At 38.2% G+C, this 13062-nt stretch overlaps 1 protein-coding gene across 1 annotated transcript in view; it reads right to left on the bottom strand.

The window, feature by feature from the left end:
- LPCAT1 (lysophosphatidylcholine acyltransferase 1) overlaps positions 1–13062 on the bottom strand; it is a 75265-nt gene that overhangs the window by 11438 nt on the left and 50765 nt on the right. Inside the window, 3 exon segments of the mRNA XM_032988988.2 lie at positions 3600–3738; positions 6987–7085; positions 7964–8117. Coding sequence (XP_032844879.2) covers positions 3600–3738; positions 6987–7085; positions 7964–8117 — 392 coding nt within the window.

Below are 13062 nucleotides of genomic sequence, written 5' to 3'. Positions count from 1 at the left end.
TGTAGATGTTTTGGGTCTTGCTGAAACAAGTCCTGAAGATATCAGGGAATATTTATCAAAGTTGTACACAGCAGAGCTCAAAGAAAAGTGCTTGGGGTCCCCTTTGTCTCATTCATCAGAAATGTGAGACGATGTGATACAGTAATAATGAGGTATTCCAGCATTACTTCTAACCACAGGTGTCATCTTGGAGCTCAAACTTAAAGCAACTGTGAAGCATTAGACTGGAGGAAAATATCACCTTAGTCATTTACTTGGGAAAAAAAGTAATTTTACTTCCTGGCCCTACTAAGAGGAAAGAGACAAAAAGAAGGAAAGCACCTAAAGTGGAATTCTTTAAGACTGCTGTCTGTACTTTTGCATTAAGTATGCATATGCACTACAAGAACTTCAAGAGGTTTTTCTCCTGCCTTTGCAACACCCTGCCACTACTCGATTCTCCTGATGGAAGCTGTATGTTCATGAATCTCCTCTAGTTTTTGTTCCCCCTCAGCTACACATTACTTTATGTACAGTAACTTAATAGGATAATCCTATGATTAATATAGGTAAGGACACTACATGTTAAAGAATAACTCTTCCTTCTCTGAATGTTCATCCATATGGATATTCACAATACTGTCAATCCTCCCTTTCTTCTTGTTACCAGCAAGCAAGGCAGAGTCTTCAGAATACTTTCACAGTCATCATTTGTCTCTCAAGGGCAGGTGGACAGTTTCCTAGAATTTGCAGTGCCCACCTACAGAATCTATTAAAATTCTCCAGAATCACGTTTTAGGATTTCTCAATCTTGCCTTTCTCTAGATTACAGTGAAAGGATGAGCTTTGTAATCAAGGTGCACCTAAACAATTAAGCTAACAGCAGACTGATTAAGAGAACTGAAACAGTACACAGATCTTTGGCAACTAGTGTATTTTCAAACATGCGACAAAAATCCAGACTTGTAGCAATTCAGGTTGAACATTATCAATGTAGCTACAAAATATCAGTTTTGCTACTGGTTATCCTGTTTACCTGCAACCTGAGCTTTTAATTGGGATGAGATCTCTTCAAGGACTCTGCTGTATGTGCTGCAGTTTAGGTTTGACACTTTGGGTATTTTATATTTCGTTCTTACAAGTAAGACCAAAGACTTAATACTCCTGCTTCACATTCTAATACCCTAGAAAGAAGGAGCTTGTGAGCAGACCCCTCTGCTGTGTGTATCCAAAGTAACGTCAGTACTCATCCACTGGATGCAAAGTTTTGATTTCTCAGACCTTGTCTGGACAATGCCTTCAGAAAAGGTATAGTTTGCAAATTTTCCACCTTTCCTTTCTCAGTACTTAAGTGCAATAAATTGAGCATGTGGAAAACTGCACATAATCTCAGGAAAGGCAAGAGATTGAATACTTCCAGCAAGAACTTTCAAGATAGAAATGTAATACCAGAAGTTTAGTTTCATCTTCTAATTCTCTATTACAATAAATTGGATATTTATTCTTACTATTAGGCTTTCAGATGTTAAAATCTCAGTGCAATGTTTGTATTATAAAAAGATTACTTCTCTCAGAAAAAGATCCAAGAAAAGGTTCAAAGAAGTGATGTAAGCACCATCCTACTTTGTGTAGCCTCACAAAAGGCTACTCTTGATTGCAGGAAAAAATAGTGAAAATGAGAGCTCAGCACTTCAGTGGCCACTGCTGTGGCCCATGGTCTAGATTTTCTTGTAATGGGAACATACTTTGACCACTCAAGGGTAAAGTGCAGCTTTAAATGCAACCGAGTAATATTAAAGATAGATATTAAAATACAAATTCTTTGGTTACTCACATGAACTGGTCTGAGTTGTGCACTGTGTCAAATGTAGCTATTCTCAATGAAGTGTGCCAAAATCAGAGTTCTGTTAGGCTTACCAGCTTCAAATCTGTGCTGGTATTTTTGAAGCTAGTGATTGGGGCTGGGGAGGGGGCACAGAGAAGAGTTGAGTCACTGCCCAGATGAGTTTGGAAACAACAATGAGCAGAAGTCATGGGAAGGAAAAAGGCAGTAATGTAGGAGGGACATGGAAATGCTGGGGACATGACAGATGAGAGGTACGGAAAGGAAAGGGGTAATACAGCAGGAATCAAGGAGGCAAGACACAGCAATCAGGAGAAAAGGGGCAGTGACAATGATTCTCATTCCAGTAGCTACAGAACAGTTCTGTATTTGAAGCTTTACATACATATTGTATGAGTGAAACAGGCATTACTAGCTGTCCTGGTTTCAGCTGGGATAGAGTTAATTTTCTTCCTAGTAGCTGGTGCAGTGCTGTGTTCTGGATTCAGTGTGAGAATAATGTTGATAACACACTGATGTTTTAGTTGTTGCTAAGTAGTGCTCATCCTAAGCTAAGGACTTTTCAGTTTCCCATGCTCTGCCAGTGAGCAGTGCACAAGAAGCTGGGAGGGAGCCCGGCCAGGGCAGCTGACCCCAGCTAGCCAAAGGGGTGTTCCATACCACAGGGTGTCATGCTCAGTGTATAGACTGAGGGGGGCTGTCTAGGGGGGGTGGATCAATGCTCGGGCATCGGTCAGCAGGTGGTGAGCAATTGCACTGGGCATCACTTTTCTTGGGTTTTATTTATCTGTTATATGCCTTTTCATTACAATTATTATATATTATTTTATTTCAATTAAATTGTTCTTAGCTCAACCCATGAGTTTTACTTCCCACTCCCCCCAGTTCTGCTCCCCATCCCACTTGGGAGGGAGAGGAGTGAGCGAGCAGCTGCATGGTGCTTAGTTACTGGCTGGGCTAGTGTAGAAATTGTGATTTACTAACACTGATGTCTTAATTTGTAAGATTTTTACAGATTACATACACACTGATTATCCTAAAGGAAAAGCACTAAAACAGGGCATGACATAAGTATTTCTACTGGAGATATATATGATATGTTGGCTATCAACAACTTGGTTCATACTTAAATCATACAACTAAATTTAGAACCTTACTGCATAAAAGATGAAGAATCTGAAGTAACACACAAGCACTTTAATACCCAGTATAATCTATTCATCCAGATCTCTCAATTTTTCAAATGCAGCTTTCTCGCCTCCATATCACCTGCATTACAGACTACATATTGAGCAGCAGCCTGGTTAATACCCCCTCATTTCCCACCCCCCACACTCGTGACTTAATTTCTCAGCCTGTGTGAAAATATTATTGGAGTAGAAAGTCTTATATCCCCCTATATTCTGAGAGGGCAGAAATAGTGCGGAACAGATAGAAGAGACAAAACAACAGAACAAAGCTAAGGTAGCTTTCTTAAAAATACATATCGATGCACATGGAAGTCACAGAACAGACTACGCTGAGAGAACTAATCCAGGTATTGCCTGACTTAACATGGAAGGGAGAACCTCTAAAAACACATGAACATGATATTTGACATTAAAGGTGAAACAAATGTTTTTTAAAAATGTAAATTTACTTTGTCTGCAGTGCTTTTATCATTAAAGTCAATCAACTACAAAACGTAAAATTTAATAAGAATGTAACCAGCTTGTATATCAACGTGAGTTCAGACAATTTGACATTTTGTGAGTTTAGATCCACTTAAAATACTTACCATACGTAATCTCTCTTTTTTCCTCTTCATCTACAGCTCTAAAAAGATGTGTAACATTAATCTGTGACACACCCATGGCAGTCTTCAGAATATGAGCCAAGTCCTCTTCTGTTATAGTTCCATTTTCTGACTGGTACAACTATGAATCAAGACAGCAAGATAAATCATTGCAAAGTTGAATGCTAACTTCTATAAACAGCACCATACTAAGAAGTTATGCAAAATTAAAATTTGGTATTGGAAATTCTAGTCACTCTCAAATTGATGTGGTCTACTAAGGATTTCTGATTAGTCAGGGTAAGATAGCATTGATTATTAATTCACCTCTGTATGCTTAGAAAGTAAAGCTATATTCAGAAAAAATCCCCTATGTTTACATGCCTAAACACTGGAATTTCAGTGATGTTCAGAGACAAGACTATTTAAGACTAACACGTTTTGCAGATATGTAACGGAGAATAATTTTTAGTCCACTGAGATATGTGTCTGAACTCCAAGAGAGTCTGTGGGATCAGGAGATATACTTAGGTCAGCCTAAAGCAGATACCATTTCCACTTGGTGAGATGTAAAACACAAGATTCCTTTAACCAAAATCCAACTGATTCGACAGCCAGTTTGCATAAAATGCCTATATCTAAATGGCATTGTATTAATCAGGAGAATTCTACCCCATACAGTGATGGGCCTATATTTTTCTACAACTACTTATTCTAGAAAATAACAACTTGCATATTCTGAAGTCCTGAAGCAAAGAGTTTCCTCACAGAAAGTTAGCTTTGCTTCTGACAGGATATTGATAACTCCAAATAATTGTTCATGGTCTTATTCTATCTTTGTATATGTACAGTGTTTTCCCCTGAAAAAAGGACCTGGTTATTTCACACCACCTGTAACAAATACAGCTTCATCAAACTTTCTAAAATAACTCAACTTTCCTGTGCAATGGGAATTGAGACAAAACAGTTTTTGAAACATCCTCGTCTTATTTTCAGGCATGACAACACTGCAAATACCGAACCATGTAAAAAATGCTATTTTGGAAACTTCGTTATAGTTTCTCCGTATCATTGAGAAGGTGGGAACTGGAGATTGAATAAAACAGGCATTTTTCACACAAACAGAAGTTGCTGTCATGAGACAGCACACCTCAGTGGAATAAAAAAAAATTTGAAGTTTCATGGAAGACAACATTCATGCTCAAATCGGGAATCTTGCCTTTTCTTCCCTAGCACCTAACCTGCACACTGTTTTACAAGTAGGGGCAAGGATAAGACACTTGTGTAATCAAACCTGTTATATTTTCACAGATCAAGTTGTCAGAAAGTGCTACTTGATGGTAAGAATCACAAGCATCATATTGGCAAGATTTACAACACCCTTTAGTTACCTTAGCAGTTAGGATGGGAGGATACATAGATAGTGCTTACACTGGAGTGCTGCTCTTAGACTTGTTTGCCACAATCCCCCCCTCTCTTTAAACTGCCCACCACTTTAGAACTCTGGTGGCTCAGTAACTCCTATTTTTCACATTTTTCAGCCATATACTAAACACTTCCACTTTGAAAACCTGTTCAGCTAGGTGAAACGCTGCACTTCATCCCTGAAAACAAAGACAAAGTGCTTTGCAAAAAGCAGCACATGGCAGAGGACAGCTCCTGTTCAGTCACACATTCATGAACTGGCTAGATCCTTCAATGGCTCCGAATAAGCTGTGTGAATATCTTCCTGTACAAGAACACAGGGCAGGGGAGGGAAGAAAGGACTAAAGAAAAAAAAAAAAAAAAAAAAGAGGGTTCTCCTCTTTTTTCTAGAATACTGTAAGCAACATTTTCTCAGCTCAAAACATTAACCCTTCCAATCATTACTAGCAGGATAAAATAAGCCACACCTGCTTCCCTTTGCTGACCGCTTCCCCTTCTTAATACATGCATAGAACTTCTTTGCAGTTCTACAGTTAACTTTATATTTTTCAATTTACCAGGGAACTCAAAATTATGTATTATGAGTTGAAGAATAGAGCAGATAGTAAAGAACAGCAATTTTCTAAGAAACACTTCTATTAATTTAAGTGCTTCCAAAAATAAAATAACCACCCAACCTGAGCATTTCTTCCTCTAAAATGGTAAAAGTATATTGTACATCATTCATTGTGACAGCTAAATTTCACTGAAATACTGCCCAAAAGCCACCTTCAAGTTTACTTTAAGCTTGTTCATTTTCAAATGAAGACAGAGCTAACCAAACAGCACTTCACCATTTCCCTATGCCATTATATAAATAAATGGAATAAGTAAGGGTAGAGACCTTCCTGCTTTTCCTTCAGAAGTAGCAGTAACAGCAGCTATTAGAGGCAGATTTCCCCCAATATTTGTAGGAACTAAATATTTTTGATCCTTCCTCCTTTGTCAAATGTGTTGGATACTGGCCAAAGGGTAGGAATGATAGGTATGAACACTAAACATTCACAGGAGCCTCATTTCTTTAGCAAAACATAGTTAAGAGAATAACACAGGTATGCTGAAGAACCCAAAAACAACTACTCTGAAAATAAGGCTGCCATGTAGTACCACACAATTGAATGTTCTCAACTCCATGCATTCAACAGCGAAGACAGCATCAAGAGTTAATACTTTTCAGTTTTGGTAACACTAAGGACCAGGTGAGTTCAAGGCAAGATGAAAAGATGATGCAGGTTGCAGCAGAGTTGAAATAGAAATATTAAAGAAATTAATTAAAAAGTAATAAAACAAGGTGTCAGACAAACCCGCTGGAATGGTAAATATTAAGTACTGCTGTTGTCACTTTCCCAAAAAGCCTGCATCAACCAACTGTGCTGATGCTACAACAAACCACTGAGGCTAGAACAAGACCGGGAGCACTTCTGGGAAGCAAAAAGTCTGGGCAGAGATGGCAGGACCAAAACGGTAAGACTAAGAGGGAAGAAAATCTTATTAAGAAGATAAAAGGGGGTAAAAAAAATTAATCTCTATTAACAGGTAGGAAATGTTTTTAAATATGTTATTAACTTGAAAAATAAGATTTGATTGAATCATTATAAAAGCAGTGAGGACAACTCATCAGCCTACAGTTTAAAGGAATCAATACAAAGGACTTCAGGTGTGAGACTCGATGTGCTGAAAAGGATTCTACCAGCATTCTACAGAGAGCAATTTCAAATTGCAAACTTCCATAATTTTACACAACTTAAACTTGCAATGCATTCACTCTTGAACACAACCTCTTAAATCTAACTTTCCATTCATGTTACTTTAAAATGTAATTAAGTATTAAAAGGGCATGTGAAACAAGCTTCTGTTAAGTCTCATGGCAGTATTAATAATTTCTAAAAATAGGTAAACTACATAGAAGAAGAAAATGCTGCTTACCTGAAATGCCAGCTGAATTGTTTCCAGAGTTTTGGATGGCTTACAGACAACTGACAGAGCAATGACAAATTCCCGAATGTCAATTATGCCATCTTCATTCTGTGAATGAAAACCTCACCTCAAAATACTGCAATTTATCTGAGAGTTTTCATAAATAACTAACAGTTGCTAAAGATGCAGACTATTCAGAAAGATCATTACATATGCCACTGCAAAAAAAAGTCTCACTGAAATGGAATCACATCAGGGCAAAAACCTGAGTCAAAGCTCTGCAGGCCCTTTTCAGAGGCTCAGTCAGAAGTCGTGATTCAAATATTCTTGGAAGACAGTACTGCTACTGTCACTCTTCACTTGCATATTTAAGATTTTTACATTAATCCATGTGAATTACTGGGTTGAAATTAAAATTGGAGAGCCAGAGGTAAGGTGGCCTAATTTAAGCCCTGAATACACCACATCTGCTCTTTGGTCTACCAGAGAACACTGTGAACACATCCATCTCCTGGTCCAAACAGCACCTCATCCAGACAAAGATAAGAGTCATTTCCCCTTTCTGACATTGCCAGAGGAATGAAGAACTGGCTCGTTTGACAAGTTCCTAAGTCCTTCAGGTTTCAAGCATCCCAGTGATTTATTTACAAGGCAAGTGAAATATCAGCTAATAGGTACTGCATTCAGTTGCAACAAGCAGCATCAGAGGTTTAGCCTGAACTCATTCTTCTTCCTCTTCATATTTGGCATCTAGAGGGAAAATCAGATTTGTCCGACTGACACTCCTTTTGAACTTCTATGTGAATTAATGCTTTATTTAGTTGATGATAGGTGCTCTTACCTTACTGAAAGGAAAATGCAGTAGGCAAATACTGTGGTGAAGTGCTCAAAAGCTCTTAGCACTGGCCTAAATCAGACCTCAGTGAATTCAACTGGAACAGAATGAGGCTAAGGTGGAATTTACCAAAAGAAGTACAATTTCTTACCTCATCAAAAAGAGCAAACATACTTTCTAATGTGTGAGAAACTGGAAATTCCAAGTACGCTGAAAATTTTTTAAGATCAACCTTTTCTTTTTTCATTTTCATGGCACTTGCAGCATATTTATCAAGATCATCTTCAAGTGTTTCTGGCTTCAGCCTAGAAAGCATATTATTTTTGCACATTTTAAAAATAAACCCTGTTTTAACAATACAATTTTCAATATAACAAATGAAGCATAGATAATTGATAATAATGGTGTAAAACATTACAAAATCTGGAATCAGAATTACTAAGCAACTTTCTTCCTGTAATTTTAAGGCTCCCATTAGTTCTTGAGCTGTACTGAAAATTACTGCAAGGGCTCAGGAACCCTCATCATAAGCTTGTGTCCTTTATTCTACCTTGATTATAAACCATATGTGTAAGCAGTTCATCATGAACAAGAAACAATCTAGAACTAGCTAATAAATACCAGGCATGGGGAAATAGGTGGGATCTAGGTCACCTGAATATGGCTGTATTGTAGGACAGTAACATAAACCAATTATGTTTCCAAATTTACTAATGTCACTGAACAGGAAATACTGATGAATCTTGCCTAAAAAAAAAAATCAGGGATTACATAAAAGCGATTATACTGTTAATCCTGTCTGTCAGTCCGCATTTTTCACGTTCAGTCTGGAGTTGGACACCATTATGACCCAAAGAAAGCTAGAGCAGTTAATATAGCTACAGAAATTCCCTCAGTCCCTCCAATTGCAAAACCAAATTTTGACTGATGAATGAACAGTGTTATACTTGTTATATTTATGCAGGTACCTACTGCATGGTGGTTGTTGCTTTTGGATTTTTTTGCGAAGTCAACCTTCCTGTTTACATTTTGAGAAAAAAATCTTGCTATGAATATAATAAATGGTATTGCAGGTATGTGGGGAAAAGTAAATTCCCTCCCTAATACAGCATCAACCAAATCTTGATCAGCAGGTTTCCTCTGAACTGATTTAGGGTAAGATGGGCATCCAGACTTTCCAGTCTGAACACAAAAGGCAGTGAAGTCTTCTGCAATACGCTCTTGCAGCTGTCTGTTTTGCTGTTTGCTGCTGCAGACAAGGAAAAGCAGTTATTTACAGAACTCACAAGCTCACACCAGAATTGTTCCCAGACTGCAGCTGGGACTCCTCAGCAGCTTCCTCTCAGTGACAAGAATGAATAAAATACTTAATATCAGCATTCTCAGGAGCTTCTGAAAAAAAGATAAGAGCATTTCCGATAGGAAGATTATCTGATACATCAGCTCCAGACCTTGAGCTCTTGCTGAAATGACCCTTCCTAAAAGTCACCGCTTTAAAATAAAAACATAACTACTATGTCTGCCATTACCTAAACTTACTTACCAAAAATGCACTAACTAAGCAACACTAAGCCCAGTATTTCTGAATTTTAAGACCTAAACATGCAAGAATTTTCTCAGAGACCCATGGCCTCTACAGAACAGTCGTATGTTCTCCATGTGGCATTAAAGCACCGGTCCTAAGTTTTGGTCATAGACAGTAAAAAAAGAGCAAAAAACCACTCCTCTGCAAACATTTCTTTTCCACGATCAAGTAGAAAAGTAGTAGGAACAATTACAAAGGAATCCATAGAGGATTTGAGATGCACACAGAACTCTGCTTCTCACATGCAGAATTACATGTAAGAAGTGTCCACAGATAATGTATCTGCACTGTAGCAGCTGAAACGGATTTGAACTGTAGGATGAGGACAGCTGGCATCTGAATCCTCCACTGAGATAAGCCACCACTGACACAAAATACACAGTCAAACATCTGTCTCTAAATCAGAGAAATTTGATTTGCAATGAATTGACTCAATATTCACCTTCTAGAACTGAGGGAGTACTCATTTGGCAAGTAGTATTCGAGACTTGTGAGATCCCCTCTTCACCCGTCAATTAAGTTCGAAAAGGTAAAAAGTTTGAAGGCAAAACCTTGTACGAAAAGTAGCATGTCTTACCACGAATCTTACAGACATCTAGTGGTTTGAGGTTTGTAAATATAGAAAGAGGTGTGAGCCAATCTCAAAAAGAATATGTGGATCAGTGAGGCAAATTTATTGCTTCAGCTTGAGTATGACTGCATTGCACTTCTGGTAATCCAAGGTGGGCTCAGTCCCTCCTAGCTCTTTCTCAGTCAGGAAGTAATTGACCTGTGCATAACCATGACCTACTATGCTGAAAATCTTTTGAGGCCAAACGTTCTAAATCCCACAAGAGGTTCTGAACCAATGTGAAATGGTTTTAATGTCTCAATTCCTTTAAAATTGTTACTTTTATCCCACTGGAGGCTATACAAGCTAGAAAGCCAACAGCGTATGTCTTTTGCTCATGACATTGTGCTTGTTTGCCCAATGGCTTCCATGTAGGATCTAGGCTTTATGATACATAGTATTATTTGCTGTTGTGGTGTTTTTCTTCATTTTTTAGGCCAGTGAGCACTAAAGAGAACTAAAAGTCATTCCCAAGTCCCTGAATACGGAAAGGACATTTTTCAAGAGTAACAGTGCTGAACATTAAATCCTTCACAGGGAAAACCAGATCCCTAAAGGTAGTATATTTTCAGCAGAATTACCACTATTTTTAGCAAGTGTGATGTCTTACCTCCTTAAAGCCAGTTTTAGCTGCATTTGACTATTCGAGAACAAACTCCTTTCTTGCATGTTGGGACCCTGCCAAAAACCTTCTAGTGTCTCTCAGAGCTGGAAGTTGTGTAAGAACAGATGGATCTTGTAGCTAGCTACTGTGAACTCCAAGCTCAGAGAAATATGCCCCAATCACAAAACAATCAGTTTTATGTCTGCTGATGTATTTCTGTGCAACTTTTTGTCATAATGGAGAAAGGATATTGAACAGCTGCAGAACTGACCGTCCGAATACTTTGGCTATCATGGTTGGTATTTGCTATGTTAAGCCTGATCCGTGATCGCCTCCTGTAACAGACAGTATTGCTTTTACCACAGATACAGATGGACATCCTCCACAAGGCTTTTTCTTATTATAGATGATCTCTGAAAACTCTGAAGTCATAGCACTGTTAGTTACCTGTGAGGGGTTGTTAATTTGGGGTTGCAAAGCTCTACCTACAGTCTGGACCACCATTTCAGGCACACATGGACAGCAGAAGTTTGCATTGTAGTCTGGATGGTAAAGGCTGTTGAGCAAGAATAGAGGCACCAGACCTGTGAGGTAATTATCTCCTTGATAATTACCTGGTGCCTCTATTCTTACGATCTGTTCTATAGGAGCACTGCCTAATAGGATGCTCCTGGACAAGTGGACGAGATAATATTGGAGAGTAGAGGTCAAAACGTAACTGCTGTTTAATCCAGGTCCTTCTTACCAAAATACTATGGCTTTTAAGAGAGAGCAGAATTGATTCAACACAAGTAGGTTTACTAACACTGAATTTCACCAGGGCCAGGGAACATATAAGGAGGTAAACCTTGCACAGGTTGCTTTGCTAAGGTTGTAGAACATTTTTCCAGTGCAAACATCAATAGTGCCCATCACATGGGTACAAGACACCAATAATACTCAGGCTCAGGAAAGCAAAGGAGATGGTTAAAGATCCAAAAAGAATTCCAAATAAATTGCTGCACATTGTTAGAGATAAAAATTACCAACTAAGAGTAACCCTACCAAGAAAGCTAAGAATGCAGAAGGCAAGAACAGGGGATTTTTCTGAAATCTGACCTGAAAAAGATGATTTGGTGCAAAACACACCTTTTAAAAGAGGTGGACATAATCAGCAAAGCCATACTGTCTTCAGTGAGAAGTTCAAAGAACCTCAGAGTCTGTGTACTAAATGCATACACCAGATCAAGGACCTGCCAAACCAAAGGGTCTTGTGCTACATGGACACCAATAATAAAATGCATATTCACCAGGATACTGTATTATGTTCTTGCTGTACTTTCCATACTTATTGTTTTTTGATGCACAAAGCAGAAGCCAACTACCACACTAGAATAGAAAATATGCCATCTTATACAAGCATCAGTGCTGTTTAGTCTCCCCCCTCAAAAAACTAAAAAAATAGGTGAAAAACCTTAATTTTTAAAGAATATTTGCCAAAAAGACTTCAAGAGAATTGGAAAAATTAAAAAGTAGAAAACAGCGACTAAGACAGAAGAATGTGAGACACATCCACACCCCTGCTAGACAGTCCAAATCATACCTGGGGTTTTAAATGTGAAAGATAAGTGGGAAAAAAACAACGGGGAAGCAATTAAGTAAATAATGCAGTAGTAGACTACTGAAGGTTAACAAATTGAAAGGCAGACAAAACAAGGGAAGAGATCATTAAAAAAAACAATAATAAAATCAAGAACAGGGTAAGCAAACAGCTGATCCTTAATCTGGCTAGAAGTTTGATGAGGCTGTCAGTACTTCCATTCCTGCCCTGTCCCTCCCCCCCCCCCCTAGAATTACTTGAGCAAAATTTCAGTTTACATTAAGATCTGATTTTATAAGCCTCATCCAACAGTAAGCGGAACAGAATCACCAAAAAATTTCTCTTTGGATTGCAATGTGCTACATTTGGCTTTTTTTTCCCCCCAATTTTCAGAAAATAAAACAATTAAAACTGAAAATAATCACAGCTAAAAAAAATTAGAAAATCATTCCATGGCCTAAAAGCCACAGTTCCATAAGACAGGGGAACAACAATTAAGGCTGGAAGGTCCTTCTAGTTCATGGGCAAAGTGAATGCAGAAGTCTGAGACAATAGGAACAAATCAATTCAAATCAAAACTTAAGGACCTCCTTGCTGGCAACTGCCTGAAAGCAGCTCATAAGAAGCATCTCATAAAAAGATGGAGATGAGACTTAATTATACTGTGTTAACACTTTCTGAAGGAGAAGATATCTGAAGAGGTCTTTAATAGGGCACAAAATTCAAACAAGCTTCCATGCCTAGAACATGGTAATAGATCTAGTCAAAGTACAAATACAAAAATCACTTGAAACAGTGAGGTAATTAATCATGGAATCATCACATGAAGCAGAGGATGTACAATGTATGAAAGCTGCAATGAAGATTGCATA

Source organism: Tyto alba, unplaced genomic scaffold (genome assembly GCF_018691265.1).
Source record: "Tyto alba isolate M040663 unplaced genomic scaffold, T.alba_DEE_v4.0 Super-Scaffold_27, whole genome shotgun sequence".
Classification (NCBI taxonomy): domain Eukaryota; kingdom Metazoa; phylum Chordata; class Aves; order Strigiformes; family Tytonidae; genus Tyto; species Tyto alba.
Note: the sequence above shows the minus strand (reverse complement) of the source record. Positions and strands in the feature narration are given on the sequence as shown.